The 21,834-nt window shown below is 48.1% G+C and overlaps 2 protein-coding genes across 4 annotated transcripts in view; one reads left to right on the top strand and one right to left on the bottom strand.

The window, feature by feature from the left end:
* Positions 1-9,184: 9,184 nt before the first annotated feature.
* COX6A2 (cytochrome c oxidase subunit 6A2) lies at positions 9,185-9,932 on the top strand. The gene is made up of 3 exons (XM_070413626.1): positions 9,185-9,357; positions 9,490-9,626; positions 9,792-9,932. Exons 1-3 carry the CDS (start codon positions 9,273-9,275, stop codon positions 9,873-9,875), a joined length of 306 nt encoding a protein of 101 aa, XP_070269727.1. The 5' UTR covers positions 9,185-9,272; the 3' UTR covers positions 9,876-9,932.
* A 754-nt stretch (positions 9,933-10,686) lies between these two features.
* ITGAD (integrin subunit alpha D) overlaps positions 10,687-21,834 on the bottom strand; it is a 29,841-nt gene continuing 18,693 nt past the window's right edge. For 2 of the 3 annotated variants that reach the window (XM_070413621.1, XM_070413624.1), the window contains 12 exons: positions 21,459-21,532; positions 21,087-21,228; positions 17,226-17,339; positions 17,034-17,113; positions 16,845-16,928; positions 12,994-13,072; positions 12,724-12,831; positions 12,544-12,621; positions 12,126-12,239; positions 11,874-11,975; positions 11,496-11,606; positions 10,687-11,022 (listed from right to left, as the gene is read on the bottom strand). In XM_070413621.1, coding sequence (XP_070269722.1) covers positions 10,924-11,022; positions 11,496-11,606; positions 11,874-11,975; positions 12,126-12,239; positions 12,544-12,621; positions 12,724-12,831; positions 12,994-13,072; positions 16,845-16,928; positions 17,034-17,113; positions 17,226-17,339; positions 21,087-21,228; positions 21,459-21,532 — 1,185 coding nt within the window. In that variant the 3' untranslated portion in view covers positions 10,687-10,923. Of the gene's footprint in view, positions 11,023-11,495; positions 11,607-11,844; positions 11,976-12,125; positions 12,240-12,543; positions 12,622-12,723; positions 12,832-12,993; positions 13,073-16,844; positions 16,929-17,033; positions 17,114-17,225; positions 17,340-21,086; positions 21,229-21,458; positions 21,533-21,834 lie in introns of those variants that run through there. The other variant, XM_070413622.1, reaches the window with a different exon arrangement.

Genomic DNA, 21,834 nt, shown 5'->3' with positions numbered 1-21,834 from the left:
TCAGCGTCCACGGCTGTAACAAGTACTCACATTCCTTTTTAACAAAAAGGTGAAATGTTCTTATAACCAGAGTCCAGACTCAAACTGTGATTGGACAAACGAGAGGATAATAATTATGACACAAGCATATGAAGAAGAAAAGAGTCTGGAGGAAGGTCACCGTTCCATTCCGGTCGGGACACATGCCTGGGTTTCAGGCTCCATCCCCAGTCGGGGGCGTGCGGGAGGCAGCCCGTTGATGATTCTCTCTTATCCTTGATGTTTCTATCACTCTTCCCTTCTCCCTCTCTCTGAAATCAATGAAAACTTTAAAAAGAAGAAGAAGAAGAAAGGTTGGAAAATAAACAAATATTACAAAGTGTGCCAAAACCGGTTTGGCTCAGTGGATAGAGCATCGGCCTGCAGACTGAAAGGTCCCAGGTTCGATTCCGGTCAAGGGCATGTTCCTTGGTTGCGGGCACATTCCCAGTGGGAGATGTGCAGGAGGCGGCTGATCGATGTTTCTCTCCCACCGATGTTTCTAACTCTCTATCTCTCTCCTTTCCTCTCTGTAAAAAATCAATAAAATATATATATTTTTTTAAAATATATTTTATTGATTTTTTTACAGAGAGGAAGGGAGAGGGATAGAGAGTTAGAAACATCGATGAGAGAGAGAGAAACATCGATCAGCTGCCTCCTGCACACTCCCCACTGGGGATGTGCCCGCAACCAAGGTACATGCCCCTGACCGGAATCGAACCTGGGACCCTTGAGTCCGCAGGCCGATGCTCTATCCCACTGAGCCAAACCGGTTAGGGCAAAATCAATAAAATATTTTTAAAAAAAACACACACAAAAAAAACAAAGTGTGCCTGACAAATTATAGGCCCTCTCTACCTCAGATGTAAGAAAAATCAACTCAGCCATTCCTATCTAGGTAACTATTAATGTGACCAAACCTTGCCCAATATACGGCAGTACCCATGAACACTGGAAGCATTAGCTGGAATCAGACCCGTTATCCAGCACTGCCTCAAGCAAGGATTAGTGGTTCCTTGCAATATGCCCACCCTTCCTGTGAACAAGCCAAACGGAAAGGCAGGAGATTTCTACAAGATTTAAGGGCTGGCCCTAGCTGGTTTGGCTCAGTAGATAGAGCATCAGCTTGCAGACTGAAGTGTCCCGGGTTCGATTCCAGTCAAGGGCACATGCCCGGGTTGTGGCTCGATCCCCAGTAGGGGACATGCAGGAGGCAGCCGATTAATGATTCTCTCTCATCATTGATGTTTCTCTCTCTCTCCCTCTCCTTTCCTCTCTGAAGTCAATAAAAATATTTTTTTAAAAATCAAAAAAATCAATGGATGCTGTATACCTGAAACTAATACAAAATAATATTGAACATAAACTGTAACAAAAAAAAGATTTAAGGGCTGTAAATAATACTGTAGTTCCTTTACATCCTGTAACCCCAATCCACATACCTTACTTACTACCATTCCAACAAACAGTGACGATTTCTCACTGGTAGACTTATGCAGTGCATTTTTCCAGCATTCCAGCAGACAAAGACAGTCCATATCAGTTTGCCTTCACCTGGGAAGAACACCAATATATGTGGACTGTTATGCCCAGAAATATAGTGAAAGTCTCACTTTTCTCAGATATTGAAAATAAACGTAGATGACCTTGAATTTCCAAGAAATTCGACATTTTTTTCAAAACGTAGGTCTGCTTCTGACACTCTGGGACTCAAGATACTTTTCATTTATTACAACAATTGGCCTCCAGGGGGCATAAGGTCTCTAAAGACAGGCTCCGTTTTTGCCTACCTAAGGTAAAATATCTTGGACATTTAATATCAAAGGCTGGACTGTTAGTTAATCCTGAACAAGTCAAAGGAAGTTCAGCTTTCTTTCTTCCCCAAACAAAGAAACAATTAAGAGGACTTTTAGGACTAACAGGTTATGGTAGCAATTGGGTACCAAATTTTTCACTTGTTGCTCAACCTTTATGTGCTCTACTCAACTCAGACCCATGTGACACGATCGAATGAACTCCAGGTGAAAAAGCTGTAAATACCTAAAACCCCACTTAACTCCAGCTCCAGCTCTTGGGCAGCCTGACTATGATTTGTCATTCGTTCTTTTTATATATAAGGACAAAGGAAACACTTTAGGAATGATCACCCAAAAATACCGTAATCACCATTGGCCTAAAGGCATTACAGTCAACATCTAGATTCAGTAACAAAGGGCTGTCCCAGGCACAAAAGCCACCCACAGTGGCCCTATTATGCAGGCTACTGACGGAATTGTCTGAACTGTCTATGCCCTACATTCAGGTGAGACTCTTAAACTCTCACTGTACTCAGGATTGCTCAATCAGCTGTTTAGCCTCATATGAAGTACTGTGTTGCTTTCTGTACCCAACATTACTTTAGCTCAATAACGTTCTTATTTTACTTTGTTTTGTTTTGTTAATCCTCACCCGAGGGTATTTTTCCGTTGATTTGTAGAGAAAGTGGAAGGGAGGGGCAGAGACAGAGAGAGAGAGAAACATTGATGTGAGAGAAACGTGGCTCCAACCAGAGCTGAGGATCAAGCCTACAACTGAGGTATGTGTCCTTGACTGGAATTGAACCCTTGACTTTTCAGTCTGAGGATTGATGCTCTAACCACTGAACAAACCCAGTTAGGGCCAATAACATTCTTAACACTGCTACTTTGCTTCCTTCCCACAGAACAAAGATGGCCATGACTGTGTTCTCGTACCTGATTATCTTCTGATTCCTAGGAATGATTTAAGGGAGATGCCTATTGACAATGCTGATCTATTTTGGTTTACAGATGGATTCTATTTAAAGGGGTGAACAGGGAAATTATCATGCTGGGTATGCCATTACCTCTTTAGCTGATGTAATTGAAAGCTTTTATCTGTCAGGAATAAAGTCAGCACAGCAGGCTGAATTAATGGCATTACCTTGGGCCTATCAAGCATGTCAGACTTGCGGCCAGCAGGCCACATGCCTCATTAAATAAATGTGAGTTTAACATGCTTGAAAGATCTGCCAGCAAACACATGTGCTGACAGCTGCTGTGCTTTGGGAGTAGCACGTGACTTCGGCATGCAAGGGAAACACGTTCTGCTGATTCAGTCTCTAACCCGGCCATGCCCATTTCTCCCCAGACTTCTCACCTCAGCCCTTCTTTTCATATTCTCTGAGGCACCAATTCTCTCTCTCCGGTATTCAGCCCTCTCTTATTCCTCCTCCACCCACTCATCCCCAGCATCCCCCCCTGTTGCCACTGCTACTGCCTGAAGTGCAAGTCCTTGTCATCATTTGCCTGAATTATTGCAAAGGACTCCTAATCGGCTCCCTTCTCCCCATCTCTGCTTTCTGGTTCACCTTTCATATCACCCACTAGTCAGATTCCTTCCTTACACCCCCGACTCCAATACTAGTCTGACATCACTCTCCTGCCTGCAAGCAGCCTGCCTGCCACCCCACTCCCCAGCATGGCCTGCGGAACAGAGCTCCGTGCTTCAGCACAGCCTGCAGGCACCTCTCGGTCTAGCGTTGCCCAGCGTCACCGGTCATGGTCACCGGTCATGGTCACTGGTCATGGCCTCTGACCCCTCTGCGCCCTGTACTTCTTTTAGTTCCCTCAGCTGCCCAGAGTGTCCTTCTCCTTTTTCAGTCACCAAAACTTGAGCTCCGTGAGAGCAGAGACTTTGGCACAGAGCCTGACTCACAGTAGGCACTTGGTAAGCATTAGTTGAATCAAGGAACCTTTCCAGTTGCTCAAGTGTGTGTGTGTGTGTGTGTTGCATGTGTTGTGTGTGTGTGTTCTATGCTAACTCAGGTTTCTTTTATCCTTGTTGTTCTCCCAAGATACACTTGGAAAGTTAACCAAAGTGATCAAGAAAGTGACCGCACCTGACCCATGTCTTCCTGATCGCTTTGCCTGCCATTCAGCGACTCGATGGTTATTTCCTTTTTAAAAAAAGTATATTTTATTGATTTTTTTTAGAGAGAGGAAGGGAAAGGGATAGAGTTAGAAACATCGATGAGAGAGAAACATTGATCAGCTGCCTCCTGCACACCCCCCACTGGGGATGTCCCCACAACCAAGGTACATGACCTTGACCGAAATCGAACCTGGGACCCTTCAGTCCGCAGGCCGACGCTCCATCCACTGAGCCAAACCGGTTAGGGCTCGATGGTTATTTCTATGGTGATAACAGAGAGAAGCGACTGGGGACAATGCTGTTCACTTGGGCCCTGGGCATCTTGTCTCCACATTTGTTTGTGGTAATGAGATCACCCTATTGCCAGGAGGCTCTCATCAAATTTCCAGCAGCATCAGCGAGCGTGCAGAAAGGCCTTCGGGGTGTTTTCAAAAATCAGCACTTGTGGTGGCGAAATACTGGTTCAGAGACTATCTGAGATTAACAAGCCACCACTTTAGGGCCTCTTTACATACCACTGGCCCAGGGAGCACAGCACACAGGATGTGAGATGAAGGCCTCAAGTGGGAGCAGCAACTTCAGACGCTGGTCTGAGTTACAGGCTGGGCGGGAGTTGCAGCAGGTGAGGCCACTGAGCAGGTGCGCGGCTCAGCTGAAGTGTTCAGTGTCCCCAGCATTACATGTGTCTTCAGAGAAATCCCGTCACAGCAGATAGGTTTATTTATTTATTATTTTATGTATACGTAATTTATTTCAGAGAGGAAGGGAGAGAGAGAGAGAGAGAGATAGAAACATCGATGATGAGAGAGAATCACTGATTGGCTGCCTCCTGCACGCCCCCCACTGGGGATGGAGCCTGCAACCCAGGCATGTGCCCTGACTGGGAATCGAACTGTGACGTCCTGGTTCATAGGTTGATGCTCAACCACTGAGCCACGCCGAGCGGGCAGCATATAGGTTTATTTCGATGCATTACTACACCACTGTATTATGAAATGGAAGATGAAAATAAAAGGATAGGACAAAGACTCAACTACTTAACCTTTAGCAAGTTGGAATATATCTTCATATGTAATTTATTTCGCTAACTTCATTTTAAGAAGAACTAGACCCCTTCACTTTAAGTGCCCATTAAGTTTAATTTATTAAAACTAAATATACTCCAGAATGTTTACTAAAGACACTTATAGCTGTCATATCCACAAAAGAAGGCAAAAAAAGTTTCCAAAAAAAGTTTCAACATGGGTCTCAGAACAGGGGAACAGAAATTGGAAATCTGCAGGTAAAGTTTAGAGATATACTGTAGTTTCACCGGAAATGTATAGCAATTAATGAAGACTTAAAACCCCATCTCAAACTGGCTTTGTGTTTGTTATTTTATGTAACTGAAAGGTCTAAGATCTTTCTCGATTCTGGCACATCTTGACCCACAGATTCAAATATTATTAACAAGGCTAGATCTCCCTCCATCTTCCCGGTACGCTCTGAAAAATGGCTTCAGAATGTACTTTAATCTGAGGCTCCTGGAACTCCAAGTCCCGTTGAAGTACTGTGTCTCCATAGTCCAAGAAAGAAGCCCTGAAATTGAAACCCAGGGTCCTGTGCTCCTCCCAAGCCAAGCACTATGGCCAGGAGAACAGAATGTTCTGATTGGCTAGCCCTGGATCATGGGACCCTCTTAGAACTGGAGGAGGGAGTCAACCCCATGTGAACCTTGAACTGAAAATGAGAGAGGGTGAGTGATTGCACACAGAAAATCCTGCGCATTATTAGGAGAAGAAGCCACAGGTATGTTGGGCAGAGGACATAGAACGATAGGAGTCCACTCTCACAAGCATCTACCAGTGGTCGGCAAACTCATTAGTCAACAGAGCCAAATATTAACAGTACAACGATTGAAATTTCTTTTGAGAGCCAAATTTTTTAAACTTAAACTACATAGGTAGGTACAGTGGGGCCTTGACTTACGAGTGTCCCGACTAACGAGTTTTTCGAGACACAAGCCATCTCTAGGCAGATTTTTTGCTTTGAGTTGCGAGCTAAAATTCGGGTTAAGAGCCAGCTTCAGTTACCCCACCGCTAGTTGGTGCAGCGAACGTTACAGTGAACGCCACAACATCAGCCCAGCATCACGTGTCTCACTCGTTCACTGTTGATTTGACATACGAGTAATTTGAGTTACGAGCTCGGTCAAGGAACGAATTAAACTCGTTAGTCAAGGCCCCACTGTACATTGTTATTAACTTAATTAGGGTACTCCTAAGGCTTAGGAAGAGCCACACTCAAGGGGCCAAAGAGCCGCATGTGGCTCGTGAGCCGCAGTTTGCCAACCATGGGTCTAGTCCCTTCCAGGGACAGAGGGAGCTAACGCCCCCTTTAGACCCTATCATACTATTGTCATCAGCCCACTGGGGGGCTCCACCTTGATCATCATCTCCAACTCCCTTTCCCGTTCCTCGTAGCTAACCATGTCCAGAATCACCACTCAGCTGTCTTTCTGGAACAATTCCAATGTCAAGTATGCTGTCCTAGAGCCCCCATAAACAAAATGTACATTTAGTAGCTCACATGTTGGGATTCTCTCTGCTCTGGAAAACATGCTCCTGATATGCAGCATCTCAGGAAGGAGGCCCAAGAGAACTGACATGGAGGCCTCCCTCCACCCCCTTCACCTCCAACAACTGAGGAACGTTTGAAAGGGGCTGGGATGCTGCCCACAGGGTTTACTTAACAACTGGTAAGTTTGTTCTTCTCTCTGCCTAAAGCAAAGCAAAACCTAAACCTCCAGTAACTGGAAGCGTTGGCAGCAGCCCAATTAATTGTGTGTGAGAACCTGAAAAACAATGTCCAGTATACAAACTGCAGGATCAGCTCCGCACTCTCTCTACACAAAGGCAGTTAAGAGAGAACCATGGTCAGCCTCGGAAAGCACAGGCGACTAAGGAGAAGCCCCTGGGTACTCACAGGGGCACGGCAGGAGGAGACCAGCAGGGCCTGGTGGCGGCACCAGCAAGCAAAGCTCAGTGGGAACTTCCAAACTGAGACACAGGGATGGGGGTCCCCAGGGAACTGCTTGGCAATGACCCACAAACTCCGAGTGGAGAGGGGGAACCAAGAACCTTTTCAGGTAAAAGCACCCCTCTTTATTTTTTTATTTTTATTTATTATTTTTGATTCATCCTCACCCAAGGATATTTTTTTCTATTGATTTTTTTTTAGAGAGAGTGGAAGCAGGGGAGAGACAGAGAGAGAGAAATATCTATGTGAGACAGACACATTGATTGGTTGCCTCTTGTACCAATTGGGGGCTCTAGCCTGCAACTGAGATATGAGCTATGTGCCCTTGACCCTTGACCCTTGACTGGAATCGAACCCGGGACTTTCAGTTCTCAGGCTGACGCTCTATCCACGGAGTCAAGGCTCTTTATTTCTCCAAGAGCCTTATCCTAAGTGCAGAGGGGGTTGGAGGGAGCTGTGTGGAGGGAGATGCCAAGTAACTTTAACTGAAATCAGGCCCCATCTTCTCAGCAGTAATTTCAAAGCCCAACTGGGAAAAGCTATAGGAAGAGCTCCATTGTAGCTCAGCGAGGGCTCAGGGATAACTTAACACGACATAACATCTGACTGTTTCACAGGTTACTAAGAACCTTACTCGGACAATGTGCCTTCCTCTTTTTCCTTCTGCACGTTTAGATTAGGCTCATAAAAACCCCTTTCCTTTTGTGGGTTCACATTAGGTGCATCCGCTCTGGCTCGAAGCTGGAGGCATCCTGCTGGACCGCAGCTCTCAGTAAGCACGGGCTTGTGCTGGCAGAGCACCTGCTCCTGCGGGCCTGCCGTGCCGAGGACCGCCGCTCTCTAGTGACCTTCGCTCCCAGGCCTGGGGGGCTCTCTTCATCCCTCCAAGTCGTCAGACTTTCCAGGTTGAAATGACACACTGAGCAGGAGGCAGTGGTCAAATCTGTGGCTGTCCAGGATCTTCTGGATCCTCCTCCTATATTTGGGGATTTTCTCCAAGATAGATTCCCACCCCCTAAGGCAGCAGCCAGAACTCAATTACCCGGACTTTCTCGAAACCAGAGCACAGGCGAAGGCCCAGGTGCTGCCAGCGGGGCCCGTGCGATTCTCGGGTCCAGAAGACACCAATCACAGGGCCAGCTCCCGAAGATGCCCTTTCGAGAGGGGGTGAGGGTGGAGGAGCTGGCTTTCCCGGGCGGCACTGCTGACGTTTTGGCACCCAGCGTCCAGCGCGGGAACGTGTGGTGTCTGCCTGCAGCTGCCCCAGAAGGGTTTGCGTCTGCTGTGCAGATGGCAGGCCTCCGTGGAGGTCCTGTGAGCTGCCCACGATTCGCAGCTGGTTGTCTTTTAGAAACTAGTTAGAGTGAGTTCTGCTCTTTGCAAAGAAGTGTGACTGCCCAAGCCGGTTTGGCTCAGTGGATAGAGCTTCAGGCTCCCTGGCCTGCGGACTGAAGTGTTCCAGGTTCGATTTCAGTCAAGGGCATGTGCCCAGGTTTTGGGCTCCATCCCCAGTAGGGAGCGTGCAGGAGGCAGCCAATCAATGATTCTCTCTCATCATTGATGTTTCTATCTCTCCTTCCCTCTCTAAAATCAATAGAAATATATTTAAAAAAAAAAAGAACAGCGACTAATCTATTTATTGAGGTACTGTTATGTGCCAGATTCTAAGCTGGTATCTCTTATGTTACTTTATTTAAATTTCATAAATATAATTTAAAGTACAAATTACTATACATTTTATAGATTTAAGAAACTGATATTCAAAAAGACACAATTCGTTTACAAATGTTTTTTTAAAATATATTTTATTGATTTTTTACAGAGAGGAAGGGAGAGGGATAGAGTTAGAAACATTGATCAGCTGCCTCCTGCACACTCCCCACTGTGGATGTGCCCGCAACCAAGGTACATGCCCTTGACCGGAATCGAACCTGGGACCCTTGAGTCCGCAGGCCGAGGCTCTATCCACTGAGCCAAACCGGTCAGAGCTCTACAAATGTTTACTAAAGGCCAACTGGGCGCCTGCCACTGGGAATAGAGTGTTGAACAAAATCGCTCCCCGCACTATACAGAGCGGTGTATTGTATGTGAAACGCCCGCTGACCAAAATAGGAGGCGCGGCGCAGCAGCTGTCTGCACGGAAGGCCCGCATGCCAGTCAGGGTTCACGTTAAATATAGAAAACCCCTAAAATAGCCGCCCAGTCGCAGACTCAACAGGTGACTGGCCCCCGCGAGGGGAGGGGACAGGCCTCGCTGAAGGAGAGGGAAGGACAGACGGCGCTGCTGACCGGCTGCGGGCGCGATGGCTCTGGCTCTGGCTCTGCCGCTGAGGTCCTGCAGCCGCGGCCTGGCGAGCGCGGCCCAGGGCGGCCACGGAGGCGCCGGAGGTGAGTGGGCGCCCCCCCCCCCCCCTCCGGGGCTTCCCCACCGCGCACTGTCCCCGCACCGCCCGCAGGGCCTTCCAGGGGCCCGGGACGCCGCCGCTGATTCTGCCGCCCCCGCCCCTGTCCCCGCTGCAGCCGGCACCTGGCGCCTCCTGACCTTCGTGCTGGCGCTGCCGGGCGTGGCCGTCTGCACCCTCAACTGCTGGCTGCACGCGGGCCACCCGGAGCGCCCCCCCTTCGTGCCCTACCACCACCTGCGCATCCGCACCAAGGTAGCGGGGAGTCCCGCTGCTGGCGGGGGGAGCGGCCGCGGGGCGCTGGGTGTGGGGAGCAGGGGGGCGCGCGGGGGTCCCGGCTGGTGGCGCGGGGCGCGAGGTGCGGGGGGGTGGGGCGCGGGGCGCCCGGGGTGACGGCTCGCTCTCCCGCTCTCTCCGCAGCCCTTCTCCTGGGGGGACGGCAACCACACTCTTTTCCACAATCCCCACGTCAACCCTCTGCCCACCGGGTACGAGCATCCCTGAGGCCCAGGCGGAGGCCCAGGCGGAGGCCCCGCTCTCAATAAAGATGTGGAGGCCGTGGCTGCAGCTCCGTGGGGACCGGGACCGGGCGGGACGGGCGGGAGGGACCGGGCGGGATGGGCGTCTCGGGGTCCTCCTGGCGCCCGCGCATGCGCACAGTGCGTGCTTTCCCCGAGTTCCCCCCTCCCCCCCCATACCCGATGCGGGCGGGGAAGGCTTTCTCTGGCTCACGTGTTAAGAACGTGTTAATAACGAGGGCTCCAGGCTGCCGAGGCTTTCGCGGTGAATGCGTGAGTCCGGCTAACGGAACAACCTTGATTTCAAACAGGGTCTGCAGCCCGCTGGAGGCTTAGGCCCCAGCTCCGAGTGGGAATGCTCCCCTTTCTCCACGACCACCTGTAAGGGCCTCTGTGCTGGTTTGGGAATGAGGTAATTCCTTCTGGAAGCCTGGCTCCCCTAGCTTCTGGGAACCCATTCGAGGGGGCACTGGGTAAACCAGCTCTGGGCATTGCACTCACTAAGACAGTCTGCTCGCGGTGCATCGCCAAGGGGCACGGAGCCTGGGCTGAAACCCAGTACCACCACACACACACACACACACACACACACACCCGCCACCCCCCCCCCCCCTCCTCCGCACACACACACACCTCCTCCCCTGACCCTACTCGCACCACCACTGGAAGGCAGGGGCAGCCTTCACCTGAGAAAGAGCAAGAACATTCTCTCCATACACAAAGGGTTCACCCAACGCTTCCGCTTCTGAGAACAGCACTCGTGCCCTGGATCAGAGCTCTTTCATTCAAGGAAAACGTATTTTAAATCCTCATTTAATGTGGCAATTCTCACACATAAGAAAATCTGTGCTGGCCTCAGGCCTGCTTGGGTAAAAGGGGCTTCTCACTGAAGGTTGGCAAGGCCCTGGGGAGGGGTGTGGCACCCGGTGAGTCCCTCAGGCCAGTCCGTTCTATGCAGAAGTCATCCCCAGGGAAGTGGGTACAGAGGCTCAGCAAGACCAGCCCATGGGGGAGAAATAAAGAGAAGCAGATTATTAGGACAAAGGCAAACTGGGGGCCTCCCCGCCGAACATGGCAGCGTCTTCGGGCTTGTCATTCATCATTTCTTTATACCGACGTTTGAAGAAGCCAAGCTGTGAAGGGAAGTAAACAGAAGATCTGGGTAAGAGGGCAGGGGAGACGCTGGGAGTGAGGAAGGAGCCGAGTGAGATGGGAACCAAGCTGATTGCATGGTGTGCAGAACACTGTGAGCAAGCTGTACGTTCCCAGTCGCCACTGTGTTCAAGGTCAGTGGTTAGACACATAATCCAGAGCAGAAAAAGCATAGACGCTGTCTGTGGTCAGGCAGGCCTGTGGACATAACTTGGTCTCACTTCTGTCTTGCTTTAGCCACTCTGTGATGCAGGCATTATCATCATTTCCAAAATGGGAAACAAACCCAGAGAGCTTGATCAACCTGCCTGACATTAAGCGCTAAGACGGAGCCGAAATGTGCCCCCAGGCCGGCCTGACTCCGTGGTCTGCGCTCTTCCTGCTGGGCCACTCTGAGTGTGGGAGGCCTTGGGTCTGCTGCGGGTGGCGCCAGGTGTGGGAGGGGAGCACTCACCTTGAAGAGCGTCGCTGTGATGAGAGCCAACAGCAGGAGTCCTCCCACACAGCTGCCCACCACGAGGGGCAGAGGGTCATACACCTCATACTCTTCCAGCACCATCTCCATCTGATGCGGGAGCAGAAAGCATCGGGCCTCTGGCTGCCCCGGCTCCTCCCAGCCTCTCCAACCTTTAACCTCCTCCCCGGCCTCCCCGGGCCAGACTCCACAGGCTGAGCCACAGAAGCCCTCAGGGGCTTAGGGACAACTGTCCCCACCCCCTCCCCCAGGGATCTTCACCCCCTCCCTCCAGCCTTGTGAGACCCCGCCCGGCACACGGATTTAGCATCAGAAGCCTCTCACCAACCTGGCTGCTGCCTAGCACACAGTCACTACCTGGGCTCTCAGAGACGCCTCCTGGCCGGGGAGCTGGGCATACACAGATCTGTCGAACGTGATTTCCGCCACACTCACCACCGATACCTTCTTCTGCAGAGTCTGCAAAAGGGCAGGAGAGCTGGCAGCTGGCTCTGGGGAAAGCCTAGCATCAGGGAAATGCCCTCGCTCTCCACTGAGGCCGGGCACAGACATTCAGGGCCCACGGGAGGCGGAGGCTGGGGGCGGGGCGCTGCCGCTGGGCCCACCCACCTGGCTGACCCAGCCGAAGCTGAGGTTGCCCTTCAGGGTGAAGTCCAGTTCCTCCTGGGTGCCGAAGGAAGGGATGTCACAGCGGAACCGCCGGCAGGCAGCAGCGGAGCAGTCCTAGGGGCAGGAGAGCAATGAAGTTAAGGAGGGCCTTAACTTAGGAACCACAAGTCGAGAAAAAGTGTCAGATTTGGGGTGAGGAACAGGTTAACAGTTATAGGACATATACAGGATGTCCAAAAAATGTGTATATACTTTCACAGTTGATAGTTCAACTTTGAAAATGAACTGTATTTTAATAAACACTGCCCTCATACATTTTGGGGGTTACCCTATAGATAGCTCTGCAACCTAGCGCTGCATGTCCCTGTGTTCCCCGATGAGCTGCTGGTCCTATAGGGGAGCCCAGGGCCTTGCTCACCAGCACAAGACTCCTTGGAATCCGAGTCTGGAAGTCAGAATGCTGGGGAGGTTCCATCTCTGACACACAAGGGAGATTCTAGTGAGAGAGAAACAGCCACAGAAAGATCAAAATGTCACTGGCGAGACGGTGCGAGGCACTGGGATCAGCCCTGCACCCGGAGGCGAGCCAGGCAGGCACCTGTGAGGAGGCCACCGCAGCCACATCCCACACAGCCACGCCGTTCAGCAGGACGGGAACCCAGAAGTGAACGCTGATGGCCAGATCCCGCTGACTCAGGTTATTCACCTGCAGAAAACCGAGACAACATTACGGTGGCCCCCGGAGCATCCCAAATCCCCTTTCTTTCCTTTTGGCTCTAGCCCTCAGGTCCTCTCCACCTTTGGCCACCAACTTTCAATGTCAGCAGCGCCGTGGGAGGGCAGACACGAATATTTCCTGGCCTCTCACATGATATCGGTGCTCAGCTTCTTTCCTGCTCTTCTCATCAGAAGCGGAAAAGTTGAAGTACTTGGTGGATTCTTCCTTCCTGGAGAAAGAGGGCTTGTTGGTGAGTCAGGGCGCTGGGACCATCCGCCGGGGACCCAGGGTTCCCACAAGCCTCTGCAGCCTCAGCTTCAGCTCCCCCCGTGCCCTTTGCCCTCTTCACCAGAACTGCCAGCTCGTCCCTGGGTGCCCTGGCTCTCAGATCCCCATGCCTTTGCCCTTACTCACTCCCCTTCTGGAAATTTTCACTTAAAGGCATAACTTAAACATCACCTCCCATAACATTTGAACATTTCCCATGGGAAAAAGGTGTTTACATGCTTTTTGTAGATTTGCTTTCTCTGGCCCCAATTTTCCATCTGTGCTGTAAGAATTTTTAAAACATGCAATACCTATTTATTTAGTCAGGAGCACTGATCTCTTTTCCCTTAGATTGTAAAAAAAAAAAAAAAAATGACAACGGCCAACACAACAATAGCAAGCCGATGTGAATGAATCAAAATTATACCTATTTTTGGTCAGATTGGCAAAACATATATCTTCTGGGGGTGCCACAGAACTTTAGTAATTAGTTTATGTGCCATGAGACAAAAAAGGTTGGAAACTGCTGCTCTAGTAGATTAAGGTTGACTTCAGGTGAGGCTTGCTCAGGCTACTGTAAGAACACATAAGCCTAAGGAGACTTGCAGGAATGATGAGTGGATCCCTCAAAAAATGGAGCATGAGCACCTCCAAAATGGGGATGAAGAAAATAGACATGACTATGCCGGGCAGTTAAATAAATGTGATGGAAGATGGCACATGGACACAAGCTCATGGACTGGACATAAATGTTCTTGGCTGCAGGTGGCTTTCCACCCTTCCATCCTTCCATCCTTCCATCCATCCATCCATCCATCCTTCCATCCACCTATCTGTCCATCCATCTACCTAATCATCCATCCATCCTTCCATCCATCCATCCATCCATCTACCTATCCATCCATCCACCTATCCGTCCATCCATCCACCTATCCATCCACCTATCCATCCATCCATCCATCCATCCATCCATCCATCCATCCATCCATCCACCTACCCATCCATCCATCCACCCATCCATCCATCTTTCCATCCATCCATCCATCCATCCATCCATCCATCCATCCATCCACCTACCCATCCATCCACCCATCCATCCATCTTTCCATCCATCCATCCATCCATCCATCCATCCATCCATCCATCCATCCATCTACCTATCCATCCATCCACCCATCCATCCATCCATCCATCCATCCATCCACCCATCCATCCATCTTTCCATCCATCCATCCATCCATCCATCCATCCATCCATCCATCCATCCTTCCATCCATCCATCCATCCATCCTTCCATCCATCCATCCATCCATCCATCCACCCATCCATCCATCTTTCCATCCATCCATCCATCCATCCATCCATCCATCCATCCATCCACCTATCCATCCATCCATCCATCCATCCATCCATCCACCCATCCATCCATCTTTCCATCCATCCATCCACCCATCCATCCACCTATCCTCCATCCATCCATCCATCCATCCATCCATCCATCCACCCATCCATCCATCTTTCCATCCATCCATCCACCCATCCATCCACCTATCCATCCATCCATCCATCCATCCATCCACCCATCCATCCATCTTTCCATCCATCCATCCACCCATCCATCCACCCATCCATCCATCCTTCCATCCATCCATCCATCCATCCATCCATCCATCCATCCATCCTTCCATCCACTTATCCATCCTTCCATCCACCTATCCATCCATCCATCCATGGCCTCCTCCAGTAAACATTTACCCTGTGCCAGGCTGTGTGCTTGGCTCTGGAGAGTCAACAGTTAAGTCGTAAATCTTGCCTTTGCAGACCCCACAGCTGTGGCTGTCACTTTGATGATTAAGAACATAAGAGCCAGCCCTGCCAGTGTGGTTTTGTGGTTGAGTGTCAACCCCTGAACCAGAAGGTCATGGTTTGATTTCCAGTTAGGGAACATGCCTGGGTTGTGGGCTCGACCCCCAGCAGGGACAGTGCAGAAGGCAGCCCATCAGTGATTCTCTCTCATCATTCATGTTTCTATCCCTCTCTCCCTTTCCCTTCCTCTCTGAAATCAATTGAGAGAGAGAGAGAGAGCGAGCACGCAGGAGCCGACCACCTGCATTCACAGCTCAAGTCCACCACTTCCTGCATGAGTAATTTAAGGCAAACTATGTGGTCTCTCTGGAGCCCTGTAGTTTTTTACTCTTTAAAGTAGGGCTGCTAAGAATAGTGGCAACCTATAATGGAGTTGTGATGTTTGCAGCAGTGCTTAAATGTGAGAATTTGTTTCCTTTAGTATTGTTAGTCTTCCTCTCTGCTCCCCACCCAGACCCCCTTCTCTGCATCAGTTTTCCACCTTAAAATCTTCTCATTCTAAATCTCTTTTCATATTGAGTCAGTCACTCGGCCTTCTCACTCCTTAGAGAAGATGTTGTCTGGCCGCTGGCATAAGCTCTGGACCATCTAGGTTTCGCTCCTGGTTCTGCCACTTACCAGCTGAATGTCAGGGCAAGTTATTTAACCCCTTGATTTCTTTGTTGGTAAAAGGACGTAACAATAACTATATCATAGAGTTGCTAGAAAGATTAAATAAACATAAATACATGTGAAGTACTTCAATGCCTGGCACATCATAAGCACATATCACTATAAGCTCTTATGATAAGTTTTAGTATTTTCCCATGGACATAAGGGGAAATACGCACAGAGTTTGGACGGGCAATGGCATTGCTTGACTCCCATCCCTCGTTCCCCTAAAAATTCACACATCAGCAGCAAACTGTCCCATGGCAACTTTGCAAGTTCCTACCAAGTCTCTAAGCCTCTGGAGTTTAGCCAGGTTGTGGAGTCCTTGCCCTGCTTCCTGCCTGGCCTGCCCCTACTCCTCCACCTTCAGCACCCAGAGCAGCGTCCCTGCACTTGCCTTTCTTGTGGCCTGCCTTGGCCTTGGGCTGTCAGAGACCTTCACCACAGTTTCTCACACCTCCGCTCTCCTCTGAAAACCTGACCTTCCTTTCCTCTGTGTGGGGAAAGACCATATCCTGCCTCCGGGTCTCAGAAGAGCCCCGGTCTCAGTCTAGTAGCTTAGCTTCGCCACACTCCTGTTTAGCACAAAGGACAGGACTGGCTCCAGGTTAAAGGGAGGCTGCATCTTAGAGAGAGGAGGTGGCACACGGCAGCAGCCAGGGGTGTGCGTCCCCCCAGCAGGCCAAGTCTTCAGAGAAGAAGCAAGAATTATGCCACAGGCGCACCTCAGAGATATTGTGGGTTCGGAACCGGACCACCTCTATAAAGCAAATATTGCAATTGAGTCCTTCGAGTCTTTTGGTTTCCCAGTGCCTATCAAAGTTATGTTTCCAGGAACACTGTAGTCTATTAAGTGTGCAATAGCATTATGTCTAAATAATAAACATACCTTAATTTAAAAAAATCCTTGCTAAAAAATGCTAACCAACCGAACCTGTTGGAAAATGGCACAGATAGACTTGCTTGACCCAAGGTTGCCACAAACCTTCCATATGTAAAAAACACAATGTCTGTGAAGTGCAAGAAAGTGAAGTGCAACAACAGATATGTCTGCATGTGGTGTTGTGGTGTAAGCATATGGCGGGTCACAAATATTTACATGTGAGGAATCAGAGGGACTAGTTTCGATACCCATCCACAGAAGAGCAGGCTGCAGGGGGAGGTACTAGCCTTGGAGGAAGGTCAGAGGTCCAAGGGAAGGGCCAGGGATTAGTCACCTGCTGATCACTGTGTAGACGGCATATTTCACTGGGAGCTCCAACTGGAAGGTGGTCTTGTTGGTTGTAGGCTTATTATTCTCACTGGAGAGAGGGGGAAGCCCAGTTGGGGAGGAAACCAAGAGAGGAATCTCTGGCTGGTACAGGAGACTGGAGGGTGAAGGACACACCATACCTGGTCTGGCTTACCTGCTTACATTGGCCCTCAGAAGCAACGTGTCTCCCAGGGTGGCCTTGTAGAAAACATCAAATGTGACTATGAAGGTGCCCTGATGGAAGAAGAAAGACGGAATGGGGAGAGGGAAGGTTATGGGGGACTGAGGGAAGGACGTGGGTCGGGACAGTGAGAAGAGTGATGAGGATTTGGGGGTAAGCACTGACCTTACTGCCCTCTCGGAAAATGGGGTGGTTGATGCTACAGCTACTGCTCCTCAGGCTCTCACTCCCTGTGGGCACTGCCTCACATGCCAGGTGTAGTGGGCGCTGATGGGGTTGCTTCCAGAGGAGGAGAAAGAATTCAAAACAGTTACCCACATACATATATGGGCTTGATATATGACAGTGGTGGCATCACAGAGCAATAGAAGAAAGGACAAACTTTTCAATTAATTATCCCGGGAAAATTGGCCCATACAAAAACAAACGAACAATCAATACAAATGGATCCCTACCTCACTCCATCCATTAAAATAAATTCCAACTAAAAGACTTAAATGTCAAAAGGCAAAATTATAAAGCTTTTACAAGATAATATAAGGGAGTATTTTTTTCATTACCTGAAGGAGGGAAATATTTCTTAAATAAGATCCACACATAAAAACACTAAAGGAGGACCTCCGGTTAAGATGGCAGAGCAGGTAAACTCTGTGATCACCTCCTCCCATGGCCACATCTAAACTACAGGCAAACTACAGAACAACCATCACCGAGAAGCACCCAGAGACTAGCTGCATAGAAGTCCTATAACTAAGGCATACAGGAGAAACCACATGGAGACTGGTAGAAGGGGTGCAGACATGGAGCAGGTTGGTCCCTAACCTATGTGTGGTGGTTAAAAATCAGGAGGGATATTTTGGCTGTGAGGGTCCCTTCTGAGGAGCAAGGAGTCTCAGCCCCACACCAGGCTCACCAGTCCAGGAAGGAAAGCATCCTTAACTTCTGGCTGTGATAACCAGCAGGGATTGTGGCTGAGTGAGATGGGAAACACACAGATGGAGATTGAAAACAAAAAAGAACCAGTCAAAAATAAAAAATACAATAATTGAAATGAAGAATACCTTAGAGGGAATCAACAGTAGTTTAGATGAAGCAGAGGGTTAAATCAGCAGATTGGAAAACAAGGTAGCAGAAAACACATAGTTTAAGGGGCCTCTGGGATAACACCAAGTGTACTAGCATTTGCATCATGGGATGCTGGAATGAGAAGAGAGAGCAAGAAATTGAAAACCTATTTGAAGAAATAATTATGGAAAACTTCAACATTATTGTATGTAATGGAGGAGGAGGAGGAGGCAGAGGAGGAGGAGAAGGAGGAAGAGAAGGAGGAGGAGGATGAGGAGGGAGCAGGGAGGAGGAGGAGAAATAAAAATATGAATAAAATGGAAATAACTACATACCTATCAATAATGACTTTATTTAAATGTTTTGGTGACTGGATAAAGAAGTTGAAGGGATTAGCTAAAGAACATAGCAGCAATAACTTTAAATGTAAATGTATTAAATGCTCCAATCAAAAGACATAGGGTAGCTGAATGGATAAGAAAACAAGATTCATCTGTATGTTGTCTACAAGATACCTACCTCAGAATGAAAGACACAGACTAAAAGTAAAGGAATGGGAAAAGATATTTTATGCAAATGGAAATGAAAAGAAAGCTGGGGTAGCAAAACTATACTAGACAAAATAGACTTTAAAACAAAAGCTATAACAAGAGATAAAGAAGTACTCAGCAATGCCAGGTCTGGGCATTTATTTAAAGAAACCCATCACTACTTCAAAAAGACACATGCATTGGCCTGGCCGGTTTGGCTCAGTGGATAGAGCATCAGCCTGCGGACTGAAGGATCCTGGGTTTGATTCTGGTCAAGGGCACAGGCCTGGGTTGCAGGCTCCATCTTCATTAGGGGGTGTGCAAGAGGCAGCCGATCAATGATTCTCTTTCATCATTGATGTCTTTGTCTCTCTCTTCCTCTCCCTTCCTCTCTGAAATCAATAAAAATATACTTTTTAAAAAAGACATACGTATCCATACGTTCATTGCAGCATTGTTTACCATTGACCAAGATATAGAAACAACCTAAGTGTCAATTTGATGGATGAATGGATAGAGAAGATGTGGTACATATGTACAAAGGAATATTACTCAGCTACATAAAAGAATAAAATCTTGCATTTGCAACAGCGTGGATGGACATAGAGGGTATTATGCTAAGTGAAATGGGTCAGACAGAAAAAAATAAATGTCATGTGATTTCACTTGCATGTGGACTCTAGAAAACAAGCAAACAAAACAGAAACAAACTTAAAGCCACAGATCATTTTGATGGTTTCCAGATGGAAGGGGGTTTGGGGGAATGAATGAAAAAGGGGAAGAGGCCCTGGCCAGTGTGGCTCTGTGGATAGAGTGTCGGCCAATGCAACAAAGGGACGTGGATTCAATTCCTGGTCAGGGCATGTACCTGGGTTGCAGGTTCAATCCTAGCCCCAGTCGGGGAGGTTACAGGAGGCAACCAATCAATGTGTCTCTTGCACATCAATGTTTCTCTCTCTCCCTGTCTCTCTTTTTCTCTCTCCCTCTTTCCTACCTCCCTTACACTCTCTCTAAAATTCAATGGAAAAAATATCTTCTGGTGAGGATTAACAAAAAGAAAAGGAGGGCAGGAGATTAAGGTACAAATTGCCCGCTATAAAAACAGTCATGGGGCTGTAAGGTACAGCATGGGGAATGTGGTCAATAATGTAATCACCATGTTTGGTGTCAGATGGGTAGTAGACTTATGGAGGTGCATACTTTGTAAATTATATAAATGTCTAACCACTATTCTGTACACTGAAACTAATATAACATTGTGTCAACTATGATTAAAAAATAAAAAATTATTTTAAAATATACTAAAGATTTATAAAAATCAACCGCAATCAAATTAAGACATTTATTAAAAGACACTATAAGGAGACTAAAAAAAACAAACAAGATATTTATTAGAAAAGATATTTGAGCACATGTAACTGGAAAAGGAGTAGGAACCAGAATATGTACAAACTCTTACAACTCAATAAGAAAGAGGTGGACAACTCAATAGAAGAATAAGAAAAGGACTTGGACAGGAACTTCCTAAAAGAAGACACCCAAGTGACCAGGAAATATATAAAAAGTTGTTCAACTTTATTAGAGAAATGAAAATTAAAACTGCAAGGAAATATCATTACTCACCCACTGGATAGATGAAAATTAAAAAACTGGACAATGCCAAGTGTTGGAGTGGATGAAAGTCACAAGAACTCTCATACACTACTGATAGAGTGTCAATAGGCGAAAATGGTCCGGCTTTACTTATGAAAATTGAAGACACACATACCCAATGATCCAGCAATCCCACATGTAGTACATACTTCCAAATATTAATGCATGGGCACACCAGAATATATGACCAAGAATGGTCATGGCCAAAATCAGGAAACAACTCAAAATGGCCATCAGTTATGGAATAGGTAAATAAATTGTGGTATAGTCATACAAAAGGGCTTCTTTATAGCAGTGAAAGTGTTCCACAGCCACAAGCAACAACATGAATGAATCTCACAAACATAGTATTCAAGAAAAGGAGAAAGACAAAAAAAGTAACATGCTTCTATTCAAATAAAGTTCAAACATTGGCAGAATTGAACAGTATTAGGGATGTACTCATGGGCGGTAAAAACGATAAGAAATACCAGGAGTTGATTGTCACAAAGTCAGGTAGCGATTACGCTGGGGAGAGAGTGAGGTTATGATGAGGAAGGTGCATATTGAGAGGGTTTCTGGGGGTGCTAGCCCTCTTTTATTTCTTGACCTGGATTTATTTCCCACGGGGGTGCTAATTGCATAGACATTTACTTAATATTATTTGTTAAAGTATATATCTGCTTCACACACTTTTCCGTGTGTTTTATATTTTATCATAGGAGACATAAAAAGAACCTACTATAACCCAGGGCAGGGCAAAGGTCCCAGCCAACCAGAGCCCAAGGGAGCTATTTACCTGAGTAACTAACACTCGTCGATAGGACAGCCCTGCTGGGTAGTAGAAGTTGATCACAGTTCTGTAGGAATCCTCACCCTCATTCCACACAGCCACTGTCATGTTGAGTTCTAGAGAGCTTCCCACCACCAGGGCCTGTAGGCTGAAGGAGGAAGTACAGCACTGGAGAGAGATTCCACTGGAAAGGGTTTGGAATTGGATCAGGGGCAGGGGCAGGGGCAGGACACTGGGAATTCATGAGCTATTAGCTGATAACATTGCAATCATTTCTCAGTTATAACGCCAGCTAAAGGGGAACACAAGCACTTCTCATCCTGCTGGTAGGAGACCCAAAAGCTTGGGTGCCTGGATATGGCAGGAGATAGCACTCACCCTGAGAAGCTGAGGTTGACATTCAAGTCCCCTTCACAGAGGTGATCTTGCCCACAGTTCTTCTTAAAGGGGAGCTGCAGCAAAACAGTATGTCTCTTTCCATCCAGGTCTTAATCCTTCTCCAACTCCCTCATGAAGAGCACTCCTCAACATTGACTATTACTGAGCCCACACCCTGCACCAGGCACGGTGCTAGCCACTGGCAAGGGGTGGGGTGGTGGGAGACGGGCAGTTGGATGATGAAAGAAAGCTATGACAGATCCTCGGCTTTGAGGAACATAATGTTTAGCTGAGAAATCAAATCTAACTCACCCCGGAAGAGCTATTCAACAGGTGTTGTTAAGAGTCGATACTGGGAGAGAAAAGAAGATGGCGG

This window comes from Myotis yumanensis, unplaced genomic scaffold, assembly GCF_028538775.1.
Source record: "Myotis yumanensis isolate MYYU_CA2020_CCGP unplaced genomic scaffold, mMyoYum1.0.hap1 SCAF_4, whole genome shotgun sequence".
Lineage (NCBI taxonomy): Eukaryota > Metazoa > Chordata > Mammalia > Chiroptera > Vespertilionidae > Myotis > Myotis yumanensis.
This window is presented reverse-complemented; position numbering and strand designations above follow the sequence as displayed.

Bases quoted from the DNA above. Each gene is read 5' to 3' on its own strand.
- COX6A2 (XM_070413626.1), top strand. From the start codon at position 9,273: ATGGCTCTGGCTCTGGCTCTGCCGCTGAGGTCCTGCAGCCGCGGCCTG. The intron at 9,358-9,489 runs GTGAGTGGGCGC...TCCCCGCTGCAG, and splicing joins CGGCCACGGAGGCGCCGGAG to CCGGCACCTGGCGCCTCCTG. The intron at 9,627-9,791 runs GTAGCGGGGAGT...CTCTCTCCGCAG, and splicing joins ACCTGCGCATCCGCACCAAG to CCCTTCTCCTGGGGGGACGG.